This window comes from Syzygium oleosum, unplaced genomic scaffold (genome assembly GCF_021117445.2).
Source record: "Syzygium oleosum isolate NSW1041296 unplaced genomic scaffold, Sole_v2.1 Sole_v2.15, whole genome shotgun sequence".
NCBI classification, from domain to species: domain Eukaryota; kingdom Viridiplantae; phylum Streptophyta; class Magnoliopsida; order Myrtales; family Myrtaceae; genus Syzygium; species Syzygium oleosum.
In genome coordinates this window covers 6,919,127-6,932,670 of record NW_026607499.1, presented here as the reverse complement: position 1 = coordinate 6,932,670, position 13,544 = coordinate 6,919,127, and the positions used below count along the sequence as shown (strand labels likewise).

The following is a 13,544-nucleotide window of genomic DNA, read 5'->3' as shown; positions in this document are numbered from 1 at the left end:
GGACTGATCCTGATCCCCTCCCCCGTCCCTGCTCCGTCAAACCCGACCGTCAGGTAACCCAGGCCCCCCCCCCGGGGTCAAATCCCAACCGCGGTTACTTCTGCTGGCGTTAACCAATACATGGCGGACAGCGCGAAGTGAAATGGGGGGGAGGAGTCGCGGCCGAAGGGAAAAAAAAACAGGAAAAGAGAGAAGAGAAAGGAAGGATTTTTAAAGAATACAAAAGAGGGTCCGCGCATACCCAGTAGAGGCGAGACGCGCGCACACGGAGAAGTGGGTTTTCCCTTCTGCGATTCCAGAGAGAGATAGAGAGAGAGAGAGAGAGGAGGGGGAGGGGGAGGGGGAGGGGGAGGGGTGTGTGCGCGTGAGCGTGTTCTCTTGCTGCGGGGAGGGGGGGGGGGGGGTCGAAGCTGGTGGCGGCGGCGGTGTGTAACGGACGGAGGACGGGCGGCGGCGGCGGCGCTGTTTGCGTTACGCCGTCTTTGTTGATCGAGAGACACGGGGAGAGGAGGGGAGAGAGAGAGAGAGGGAGGGAGAGAGAGATCTCAGAGGCGTGTCTGATCGTCCGGCGACCCCGCTCTCGTCGAATTCCGCGTTAGCATGGCGAATCGAGGTGAATGCCGAAAGGAGCGTTGGAGGAGCCGCTTTTCTCTCTCTCTCTCTCTCTCTCTCTCTCTCTCCCCTCACGATCGTGTCTCTAAGAGCTAGAGGGCGAGAGAGAGAGAGAGAGAGAGAGAGAGAGAGAGAGAGCTGCTGCTGCTGCTGCTGCTTCTTCTTCTTCTATATTTTTTTTGTTGTTGTTGTTGGTGGTGGTGATCTTTGATTCTACGTTGATAGGTGGTGGAGAAGACGATCTGTACATGGAGCTATGGAAGGCGTGCGCGGGCCCCCTCGTTGACGTCCCCCAAGTCGGGGAGCGAGTCTTCTACTTCCCTCAAGGACACATGGAACAAGTGAGCATCATTTGCGGACGATTTCTTTGCTCCCCCCCTTCCCTCCCCCTCGTCCGAATCGACGTTTCTTTTGTTTGTTGGTTGGGGAACCGGCCGAGATTTAGCCACGAATCTTTTTTGACGTTTCTCGTCTTAACTTAGTTTCCTTTTCACGGTTCTTCCTCCTTCTTTGGGTCGAAACCCAGAAATTATTTGCCTTTGAATCTGTATGCTGTTCGGGTTTCAGCTGGAGGCGTCCACAAATCAGGAGCTAAACGAGAGGATTCCGCTGTTCAGTCTGCCCTCGAAGATACTTTGTAGCGTTATACACATTCGGCTGCTGGTAATTTGTCTGGACTCTTGACTTCAGTTTCATGTGATAACTGTTCCCATGAGTTTTCACTTATACTGGATTTGAGCTTTACTTATTTCAAATGGGTTGGAAGGGAAATCGTGTCAGATGATATTGTTCGCCGTAAATTCTAGTTTCCGTTTGATCTTGGTATCAGATGAACTCGGGGACTTCTCTCCTATCTTTTGTTCCCTTCGATCCCTGCATTTTCCGGGTTCTTGAAAACACTTGTCAATGACCGTTGGATATGTAAATGGGAGCTGCAATTCAACGTGACGTTTGATCTTCTTTTTTTTCGATTTTTTTTTCTTTATATTTAGGCGGAACAAGAAACGGATGAAGTTTATGCCCAGATTACTCTACTTCCACAGTCCACTGTAAGACCCCGTCAGACCATAATTCTTGTACAAGGCTCGTACATGGGAAAGATTGTATCGTGAGCTCTCTGTTGATTTTCATGGTTTTCTGTAGGAAACTGAGCCCATGAGTCCCGATCCTTGCCTGCCTGAGCCTTTAAGACCGAAAGTTCACTGCTTTTGCAAGGTTTTGACTGCTTCAGACACGAGTACGCACGGTGGATTTTCTGTTCTCAGGAAACATGCGACTGAGTGTCTTCCTCCTCTGGTAATTTTCATTATAACTTGTTTGGCCTCCACCCCCTCTTTCCTCTTCTCATGTGAGCATCTTGTTTTGTATTTTCTTCCGCAGGATATGACCCAGTCAACACCAACTCAAGAGTTGGTTGCGAAGGATCTTCATGGTTATGAGTGGAAATTTAAGCATATTTTCAGAGGTAAAGAAGAAACGCTTTTAGTGTATGTAGGAAAGTGGCTTTTGCCCAGATGAAGGAAGTGCATATAGGTGCTCTCTAAAGTTGCTTGCTGAGTAAATAGAAGTCTTGACTTGTGCTACCGCTCGACTCTATGAACAGGTCAACCACGTAGGCATTTGCTGACAACTGGATGGAGTACATTTGTCACTTCCAAGAGATTGGTTGCTGGTGATTCCTTTGTGTTCTTGAGGTATTGAGGCTGTTCATATTCTTAAATATGCACTCCTTATTTTTTTGTATGGTTGACTTCGTTAGATTGTCCCACTCTGTTGTCAAGGCTTTAAGTACTTTTGCTTGATGCATTCATAGAGGGGAGAATGGAGAACTTCGTGTGGGTGTCAGGCGTATTGCACGTCAACAGAGCAGCATGCCTGCATCAGTGATATCGAGTCAGAGTATGCACTTAGGAGTGCTTGCAACTGCCTCTCATGCTGTTTCAACGCAAACCATGTTTGTCGTCTATTATAAGCCCAGGTACACCAAATGGACGTTTCTTTCCTGCTGTTGTGTCAGCATTTCTAGATTGAAGCATGCTAAATTCTCTTTTGGTAAAATCTTAGGACAAGTCAGTTCATCATAAGCTTGAACAAGTATCTAGAAGCTGTTAACAATAAGTTCACCGTTGGAATGAGATTCAAGATGAGGTTTGAGGGAGAGGATTCTCCTGAGAGAAGGTAATGGAAGTCACATTTTTACTCTTTCAGGGAGCTATTTTGGTTTGTGATTCTTCTCTGACCTCATATTTTCTCTCCTCAGGTTTTCTGGTACTATAGTAGGGGTCGAAGACATTTCCTCTCAATGGACTGATTCCAAGTGGCGATCTTTGAAGGTAACGACTAAATGGAAATGCTTTCCCTCTTTGATAGAATTTCGCCTACAACAGTATTGTCCTGACTTTTTGAACCTCTTTCATCCTTTAGGTTCAATGGGACGAACATGCTTCTGTTCCAAGGCCAGACAGAGTTTCCCCGTGGGAGATTGAATCATCTGCACCGTCTATACCTCTGAGCGTAACAGAGTCAGCATTGGTGAAGAACAAAAGGCCTCGACCGATTGCTGAGATTCCTGCTCCTGGTATTCTTCAAAGACATTGCTGTTAGCTTCATTCTTACTTTTCTGCTGCAGATATCATTCTATTTACGAGTCGTGGGTAACTAATGTCTTCTCATTCATAATTGTAGATACTGCTGGTCAAGCGCTCCATGATACTGGACTTATGCAGTCCTGTGATGCTACGCAACCAAGTGTTTTCATTGAAGGTAAAAGAAGTGACAATCATGTTATCTGGCATCATAAGCAAACAAATGTGAACACCAGTAGCGGCTCTATGCCGTGGCCTCAGACTGAGGGGGACAGGCAGTTTTCTTCCAATGTCTCTGGTTGGCCACTTCTCTCAAGTTCAACTATGCACTCACCAAAGCCGAGAAATGAGCCTAAGGTCGAGCTGGGTGAGAAGCCCGAGAGAACTACTAGTTGCCGATTGTTTGGCATTGACTTGATAAATCGTTCTTCAAACTCTCAGCAAGTGGACAAGCTGACTGTTCAGCCACTCAATGGATCTTCTGGCAGTAACGAAGCACACACTCCGGGCAATCTTTCTGCAGCAGATATGCAGCAAAAGTCTGTTGTTTTAAAGACCTCGAAAGAGATAATTCATTGGCAGTCTGTAGTTTCACCAAAAGAGATACGAAGCAAACAAAGTTCTACTTCTGCAAGGAGTCGCACTAAGGTACCTACTTTGTGACTGACGATCTGGGCTAATATTATCTATATTAACTATACAGTGATCGTTTGTTTTCTCTACATTGTATATTTGTCACCAACTTTTGGCCTGGCTGGAATATGTGCCCACAGGTTCAAATGCAAGGAGTAGCTGTGGGTCGCGCTGTAGACTTGACTATGTTCGAAGAGTATGATCAGCTTATCGATGAGCTCGAGGAGATGTTTGAGATAAAAGGAGAGCTCAGGCCTCGAAACAAGTGGGAAATCGTCTTCACCGATGATGAAGGGGACATGATGCTCGCGGGAGATGATCCCTGGCCGTAAGTTCATTTTTGTACTGCTACTTCAATCAGTTTGGTCCTTAGACACTGTGAGCCACTTGAACCGAGAGTGTCCTCTTGTTTGGCAAATCCCTTTTTGCAGGGAATTCTGCAACATGGCCAAAAGAATTTTCATATGGTCGAGTCAGGATGTGAAGAAGATGAGCCCCGGAAGCAGGCTCCCCGTGTCCTCGGTAGAAGATGAAGGGTGCTAGCTTAACACCACCTTAGAGTCTCAGTGCCTGTGTAATTTCTTTCCTCCTCTATTCCCCCCTTTCAATTCTTGTCTTCAGTTTGTTGTCTGTAATCTCTCTTGTGCCAAAGTGGCCTTCTCTTTTGTCCTTTATTTTCATTTTTTTTTCTTGTCTTGGGGGGGCTGAAATTTGCATCGCTTGGGGAAATGGTGGGACTTGGCGTTATTTGTGAAAGCTAACTTCTATATAGGGACCCGCTGTCAATCACACTTAGGAACTTGGGGATGGGGGTTTTCATATGTTGTGTTAGGTTTTTAGGACCAAGAATCTGTGTATATCTTTGGAGTTTCTTCTTGGGTGGGATGTAAGTGGGAAGGTCTTTTTGTTTTTATGTAGATATGTTTTAATTGGGGAAGTGGAATCCTTGGAAGTCATCAGCAAATGGAAAATGGCAAAGCTTTTTCCCCCCTCCCTTCTTGTTTTCTTCTCCTCCATTCTTCTTCTCCCTCCCTTCTTTTCTTTGGTCCCTTTTTAATATGCATTAAGGCTTGGAAAATATGGGACTTGAGTTATAGAATATCTGCAAAGATGCCTTTTGGATTTGCCTTTTAGGAAGGGCCCCTCCAAAATTCAAACGAACCAGTTGCGCGCACGTGGGGGAATTTTGAGGAGAAAGGAAGTGGGACCGATCGGGCCACAGCCGCACCAATCCCCCCTGTCGGGCTTCCTCGGGGCTGTCTGTTGATTGGACGTTCCCTATTATATTGACCATCAAATCCTATCCTTTTCGTTTGTTTATTACCGCCTCGCTCCTCCTCCCACTAGCGTAAAGCATGTCATTATTGGCGTTGTTAATCTTAATTCTAATCCCCTGCTGCTTTGGAGCTTTACTGAAGCGAAGATTTTTCTTTGTTTAGTAGACGAATCTCTTTCCTTTCTTCCTTCCTTCTCTTTCTTTTTTGGTTTTTCTTTTGGACCGAAGCCGAAGCCGAAATCTCCGTTGTGTCGATCGGTTCGGTGGGGTTGTGTCGATCGGTTCGGTGGGGTTTGTCATTGGATCGGACGCAGAATATACCCCACCTTGGCCAAATTAATGGTCAACCAACCATATGTCTCGTGGATTTATCTGGTGTGTCTTTATTCTTCAATTATGGTGGCGCTTTGCTCACTCTCGAGATTCTGACTCGGTCGCAGCAACCCTCGAAGGACGCCATTGAATGGGGTCTTTGGCGACTTGGACGTGTTGTTTGCCAGTCGTTATACGTCCATGGGAAGAAAGAATGCACGTCCAATCGGAGGAGGGGGTCCTTTTTCCTCTCGAGTGTTCCCACCAATTGGACAAGAGCTCGTGAAGCTCGCGAGAAAGAAGCACGATGCTTTGTATTTGATCTCGGGTTGTCGTGATCTTCCGCGAAATCGACTCTCTTGCTCGTCCCGTGCTCTCGGGGTGGGATGAGGCTTCCTCTCCTTCGGGTGTCATGATGCCACCGATATGGAAACTTAGGGTCAGTTTGTTTCGCGAAAAATATTTTCATAGTCATTTTTCCTATCAAAGCTTAAATTTCAGAAAATGTGATTTTCTTTTGGATAGAACTGGAAAACGTTTTCTTCTCGTGAGTATCATGGGAGTTCGGATCCGCGAGGACCGAGTGATGAAACTAGGTTGACGAGTCTTTTGAACTGTGAGCAACACCCTCGAACTCCCATTGAACACGAGGGCAGAGCAGCCATGAGAATGGTCAATAAGTTGGAGTAAAAGCTACCAAAGCGACTCCTTCTAGATGCGCTCACTTTTAGAATTTGGAGGATTGTCTCCTTTTCATTGGTACATGTGAGAAATGATTAGCTAACGGCACCGTCCCTCTTTAAAAAAAATGACGGTGCCTTCCCAGCCTCTCATTTTCCCAAGGAAACCAGTTGAATTGTTTAGCCGGTTTCCTTACGCGATCACCAATTGAGTGACCATAATCGAGAGCTCAACCATGGCCCTGAGCTTTATGGCTCGAAAAGATCTCTAGGACACGATTGCTGTGAGCTTCTGCGACTTGAGCCCATGGCCGCTGCGAGCTCAAATTAAGCGGCCATGGCTATGAGCCCGAGCTATGGGAGCTGAGATGGAACCCCTCTCTCTATGTCTTAATTTTGTTTTCATTTACGTTGTTTAATGTGGCGCCTATCTTAATATTCCATGACAATCGTATCAGGGTAATGAAGCGACGCCGGTGGAAAAACAAGTCTATAGCTAACCGTTCCATAAAAAAATAAACTTTAAAATCGTCCACTGGTCGTGTCACGTAGGACGACCAGTGTTGACTGCACTACCATCATAGCGATTTTCAGCCAACATTAGCCGAAGGGATTACATTGGCAAATGGTTAAAAGGTTTCGGATTACATTGGTAAATTGTCAAAAAATTTATGACTAAATTGGTATAATTGAAAGATTTAAAATTAAATGGGCTGCCGTTTTATAGTTCTAGGACTTTGGTCAATTTTTCCTTCATAACAAAGCTTTGACCAAAATTAGCTAATCAATTGATACATGCTCACTAAATACATAGAATTAACACTTATTCCGTCTTTCCATTCTCTGTTTTCCCAAGCAAAGCCCTTCTAAACTCTGATACCGCCAACTTTATACTTTTTTCTTTGGTTGAAAGAAAATTATATTAATTGCTCAAATAATATATGAGAAGTAAATAAACTTTATAACAAAGCGAATCGATGCAGAGGAAAGCCTAGAATATTGTAATATAAATATAAATCCAAAAAATAAAGAGGATTAATAGAACACCGGTAGAAGAGTTAAGTACATGCTCGTTCCACGAGAACAGATTTGTCAAGCAAAAAAATCGGTGGCTGATCACTCTTCGTTAATGATGAGCACACGCCGCAAATTCCTCCTCTAATAACTACAACACTGTCAGTTAACGGTGTACGCTTTGGTTTATGCTTTCTCTACACCATCGCCATACGAAGACAATCAAAATAGGTTAAATGAACATAGAGTTCCCGCGATCACCATTGAAGTTGGAGGCAGATGACTTGTACACGGACAGAGCATAGGGGCATCGAATCCCCGGAAGCAAATTTATTATACTCCTAGATCTAAATCGGGAGAAGAGAGCTCTCAGATCTAGAATTAGACTGGGAGAATAGTTTCAAATCTAGAACTAGTTAAAAGCTCAACACTAAATTGTCAATCGCGAGAAGCATAATCACGAATTCGAATCCTAAAAAGGACGTCTTTCTTATGTCCACCTCCAAGAGCTACTCGTCTCGATAATTTCTCGATTGCTATGAGACAACGCTCTGCCCTAAATCCATTCTTTCCATGTAATTTTCCCCTTAATCACATCTTCATTTCGAGAAGAAAACAAGAAAAAGTTGAATTTACGGGGCGATAACAGGCTGGGCCACCAAATGTTATGGAGAGTAGCACGAAGGAAACAAATGGTCTGGGCCTATTCGGTCCCATGAACGTTGAGCTTATGTTATTCGAATACAACTCACAAGCGGGGCTCCAACGTCGTGAATTCACCAAAATCTTCCCCAAGGAATAAAGGACTCTAGTTTTCCGGCGGCTCGACTGCGCTCGATTCGTCGATATGAGTTCGAGACGAGGAAAACCGGCCCGATCACGCTCTCCGCTCGAAATTTCCGGATAGGCGAAAACGAACGCGAAAACAAGCGCGCATGTACACGATGGACTTAGTGAAAACTATATCCATGACCAAGGGGGAGAAATCGGACTTAGTCGTGAGTTCTTGAAGGTCCATTCAACAACTAAAGGAATAAAATACATTGCTTTGTGAAAAAAAAAGACAGAATGTGAATTTTAATGGATAAGAGTGTTTGATTAGGACTTTAGAAGCGCATGTGATAACATGACGCTTCCATCGACTTTACCCCGTCCATGTTGACCGTCCATGTGGACCATCCATAATGGACCAAAAATCATCTAATCAACATTATCATGCGATTTTGACCCCAAAAAAAAAAACATTATCATGCAATCAATTTTGACAATCTAGGTGCTTGTTTTTCTTTTTATGACGAGAAAACCCATCTAGATTAGTAAACAAATCCCCACTCTGACCTTATGGGCTAAAGTCCGGGTAGGAAACTAAGGACTTTGCTATCATCACAGTCGCGCGATTTTAAGGATAGAAATATCTAAATTGTTTTTGTGTAATTATCGGTCAATTAGATTATCATGAATTACGAGAAATTATTAAGAGTCTGACCATGAAGAAAAATCAAGTGGGGGTGGAAATTATTTGTGTAATTATTCGTCGATTAGATTATCATGAATCATGAGAAATTATTAAGAGTCTGACCAGGAAAAAAAATCAAGTGGGGTGGAAATTATGAAGTTAATGGATGCTCGTGCCATAATCACGAGTTGATTATTTTCTAATCATTAGTTAGCAGATTTGTCAATGCATAGAATTTTCGTAAAATCTACAATAAACAAGGATTCTTTCCACGAAAAAGAGAGTCATCGACATACCCTTGAAATCGGGGATCCTCTTCCTTATAAATATTAGCATAGATGGCTGGAGCTTTATCGTGGGAAAAACCGTTTTCTTTATCATGTATCTGCTTGCCAATAGGCATACGGCCCTCTGGTATAGGGATTACGGGGCGGGAACGCTAGTATCACAAATGTAGAGTTTGACTCCCGCACTCTGCAAGAGACAGGGTAAAAGTCAGAAAGTGAGGAGAGTTAAAGTAAGATAGATTAAAAAAGAAAAAAAAAACCATGCTTTATGGACCTCGATAACCACATAGGCACGTAATCCGTAGTTGTTACCTCGTCAATGCCAGATAATTATCCAAAATAGTCCTTAACTTATTGTATTTGTGCCTATTTAATCATAAACCGTTTAATTTGGCCAATTTAGTGTTAACATTTTGACAATTTGTCAATGTAGTTCATCCGACCAATTTTGGTTGGGAAATGCTGACATGGACGTTGGCCAGCAGGCGTTAACGATGACAATTTTTTTCTATAAATTTTTGAACTTTATTTCTTTTTTTTTTCCTTCTTTTCTTTTTCTTTTTCACTATGGCCAGAAAGCTCTAGCGAGGCCGTTGAGGCCACGAGTGAAGGTGGCCTCGCCCACGGCCGGTGAGGCCTTGCCCAGACCATCGTCGCCATGGGCGAGGGCTGCAACCCTTGCAAGCGGCCAGCCCTCACCGTAGCTCGTTGACCACAATGAAAAAAAAAACAAAAGAAAAGATGGAAAAGAGAAGAAAAGAAAAAAGAAAAGAAAAACAAATAAAAATTTCAAAAAAAATTTCACGTTAACACCGACCGTGCCACGAAGACGGTCACCGTCTACGTCAACAATTTCCAATCAAAATTAACCATATGGACTAAATTGGTAAAACGTCAAAAGGGTTTAGGACTAAATTGGTCAAATTTAAAAGTTTATAATTGAATTGACACAAGTGCAATAAATTTAAAATTTTTTTTGGAAATTTTTCCTCGTCAATGCTAACAACCACCAAGGTCCACTCCAAATTATCGTTTCATTCTTACTTACATTTTTCTTCCCGCATGCTTTTAATTTGGAATTCTCTGGGGACCGACAGGGGCACGCGTACCGTTTTTGCCAAATCCGATGTAACTTGCGCATGTATCATAGGTTACGATTAAACAAGTCCGGTAAATTCCGTCGTGCTCGTGTTTACAAGATTAGTGGGGTATCTTATGGACCCGGAACTTACTAGTTAAGATGGGCTTCTTAATGATTCATGTATCGAAACTGATCTTATCGTGAAGAAGAAAAACCCTAATAGCGACAACACTCTTCTACTTGCAATGCTTGTCGGCGTTGGTATTGCCGGACTCTTTACGCCACAACACTTTCAATTACTTCCTGGACGTTGGAGTCATTGTCCGACACCCAATCACCCACGGCAAGTAATGGAGCGACAGCAATCAATTGAGTACGTACGAGAAAAAGGAAATATCACGACGTGCCATAGGTATTGAAGAGTTGGATCGAAGACTTTGCCGGTAGTAAAGTACCTTCTCCTTTCGCGGCTTGATAGCATAACACAAAAAAAAAAAAACCCTACTCGATATTTTTTATTATCTTCATTTTGGTGCCATAACTTTTCCGTCCGAGATTGAATTGACCGTGACATTAGTTGTCCGAAAAGTACTAGGCGAGTTCGACTCGAGTGGTACAAAATAATAGAGCCCTAACTTTTTGAATCATATGTTTTCCTTGTGTTGGGCAATAATTTTGCCGTGGGGTGCATATTCCACCTATGGAGGTTCCCACCAAAGGACAAATTCAGGGAAAGAGACCGAAAATGGCGCAAAAAAACACTTAGACGACTTGAAAATGATAGACTCGATTTCTTAACTGGATTGAGCTTGAGCTGGAAAATACCTGACTCCGAGTAGCTTGCAAGCCAATGATCGAGTTATTGGAATTTCATATAATTGTATCGTATGTATATATTTATAATATGAATAATTAGATAGATATATATTATTGGTTTTTCAATTGTAGTGTATTTGAGAATTTGAGTTGAAGTTCTAGTTTAATTTGAGTTTCGAGCAAAATTTATTAATTAATCAAATTGAATTGAGCTTGAGCTTGTTGAAAACTTGTTCGAGTCAAACTCGAACTTGAAAAATCAAGCTCGATTGAGCTTGAGTCGAGCATTAATCCTTGAATATGTGAAATAGTGACTTTTATTCATATTTAATTTTAATATAAGGTGAAGTATATAGAGATCGTTTTCCGCTTTTTTCATTCAGGTTTTTATTATTTATTAGGTAACATGTGCATGTACTATCATATAGGCCTTATTATCTAATTGAAACATACATATCTCATATTGTCATATTTTAAAGTATTTAAAAAAGTACGTAACTGTGATTGGTGGAATAAATTGCCATCGCGTAGGGAGGTACGATTTGGTTACATTAGACGTGGGTGACAAATGAGTGAATTGGGTTAGGTTTGGATAGTTCACGTATTAATTTGGATCAAACTGTCCCATTTAACTACCATCTTATAAAGTACAATTCGGACTATCCATACCCGAACCTAGATCCATCCGAATAAACCTTATTTCAAGAAATTACTGATAAAGCCTTCCTCTACTACATTTCAAATGACCAGTATACTAGTCTCTTTAGCATGAGATGACGTGACTATAGTATATGCATGCATTTCCTCAATAATAAGTATGTAAAGAAAAAAAAAAGTATGTAAAGAGGCTCAATCAAATGCCCCCAAACGAGAATACTCAGAAAGATGGCGCATTCATCACTCACTCTATCCATTACTTAAAGAAGGGTCGAGTTTTCCACGAGGGGTTGGAGGAAACACACAACCAAAACGCGCATGTCCCTCAGCTAATTAATATAGCTAATCATGGCAACGTATGGTGCTACTGTTGGTGCTGACTGGTAATGTCGCAGATGATGTACGAGAGCGTGAAGGTGAGGGTCGAACATGTCGCCGAGAGAGGTAACGTCAGGGAAGAGTACACCGATGGAGATCGGGAGCGCCAAGCTCTCGGCTAGTGGACGAATGAGTTCACGAGGCAAGATCATCCCACTGTCATGCAGGTACTTCAATCGCAACCCCCGACATTACTATTCCGTGTTACACAGCGACTTGTGAACTGTCTAGTGCACATGGTCCGCGTTCATTGAGAAAGGCTCCACCTAGGCATCGGGAAAGGCATTGTCCTCAAGATTGCTCCAAGCCGGAGAGGTCGCGATTTGATCATGGGACTCGTGCATCCGAACCAAGAGTTCTGCCAACTCTTGGTGGTTGTCGGCAGCTATCTCTCAATGAATATGTGTAAACAACATAACTCTAGGTATTGTATATGATGAGTCGACATGGGGCTCACATTTGTTACTAATAATGGATGTAATTTGGGAAAGGTTTTGCTGGACAACAGCAGAGACAGAGACATTGCAGGAAACGTGATCCCGATCTCATCTCTCTCTCTCCGGAGAGAGGAGCAAGAAGGTGCCCCGCCATTTCAAGGCCGGTGCCCTCAATGCCCTGGTAATTCTTGTCTTCGACTATTGCTCTGCTCACACTTTCATTTTGACGACCCCCCCCCACGCGAGAGGATTTACATTTTTTATTGCACAGACTCTCCTGAATGTGCGTCATATATTCTCTTTCAAGTTCATTCGCGAAACCATAGCCGAACTTATCAAGTTCGATAATACCTGCCCCTATGACATTGTTGAGACTTAGGATCCAAATTTGAGGAGGAACTTTTCTACGGCAAATTCTTTGATGGAAAAATCGGTTTGCAAGACATATATTGGCGAGTGCGTAGCCTGAGACTTCATTAGCACCTGCCATTGAATTCTAACACCATATACTTCTGTAGTTATTCATTTGCTGTGATTGAATTATAGCACCTTCAACTTCACCGATGTCCGTGCCACTCTGGCCGCGATCATTAACCTGGTGTCTTTCATGGTGGGTTTAATGCAGATGGTTGTGAAGAGAAGTGGGGAAGTGGAAGGGCTGGTGTTGCAATTGCTGGTTTTGGGGTCGTCAATTGCTGGTGGTATGAAGCAAGGTTTTCGAGGAGTGACGAGGGAAGGATACCACCAAAGGATACGTTGGCATCTGCATTTACAGCGTCTCTTCTTGGTGTTGCACTTTCTCTGGCATGAAGGTTTTAAGGTCTTCTAGGGTTTTAGTTTTGCATGATGATATTTTCATCCACGCGTTTAGATTGAGCTTACGATTATAGTGTCTCTAAATTTGATGCTTCTCCTCTTAAAACGGTCCTTCCGCATATCGACTCAATGGCCAAAGTGTACTCGGCATCGATTATGAATAATAATCTTTACTATCCAAGCAAAGAAAGAAAAGGACATGTATAGTCGATCCTCTGTATTTGCATTATTGAACTTATGAGTTATACAATAACTACCAACAAAAAAATAAAAACAGTGGTAAACATAAAAGAAAAAAAATTAAAAGTTTAATAAAAACAAAAAAAAAATTCCATTGATATAAAAAACCGCGTCTTTGGCCTTTTAACACACCCAAAAACAGGCCTTTATTTTATTATTAATAAAAATAATGGTTTAACTCGATTTTAAAAAAATATTTAAAAAATATATTATAATAAATTACAAAAAATAAAAACAGACTCAGCCGCGGCTAGTGCGGCTATG

The 13,544-nt window shown here is 42.6% G+C and overlaps 2 protein-coding genes across 2 annotated transcripts; both read left to right on the top strand.

Annotated features, from left to right (window-relative positions):
• The first annotated feature begins 449 nt into the window (after positions 1 to 449).
• Positions 450 to 4,794, top strand: LOC115675551 (auxin response factor 9-like). The gene is made up of 14 exons (XM_030598274.2): positions 450 to 613; positions 838 to 953; positions 1,180 to 1,275; positions 1,605 to 1,661; positions 1,756 to 1,908; positions 1,993 to 2,077; positions 2,216 to 2,306; positions 2,426 to 2,590; positions 2,677 to 2,790; positions 2,873 to 2,945; positions 3,037 to 3,190; positions 3,298 to 3,845; positions 3,971 to 4,158; positions 4,262 to 4,794. Exons 1-14 carry the CDS (start codon positions 601 to 603, stop codon positions 4,371 to 4,373), a joined length of 1,965 nt encoding a protein of 654 aa, XP_030454134.2. The 5' UTR covers positions 450 to 600; the 3' UTR covers positions 4,374 to 4,794.
• Positions 4,795 to 11,610: 6,816 nt separating this feature from the next.
• On the top strand, positions 11,611 to 13,282 carry LOC130140096 (uncharacterized). Its single transcript, XM_056318574.1, has 2 exons — positions 11,611 to 12,405; positions 12,850 to 13,282. Exons 1-2 carry the CDS (start codon positions 12,234 to 12,236, stop codon positions 13,032 to 13,034), a joined length of 357 nt encoding a protein of 118 aa, XP_056174549.1. The 5' UTR covers positions 11,611 to 12,233; the 3' UTR covers positions 13,035 to 13,282.
• Positions 13,283 to 13,544: the final 262 nt, after the last annotated feature.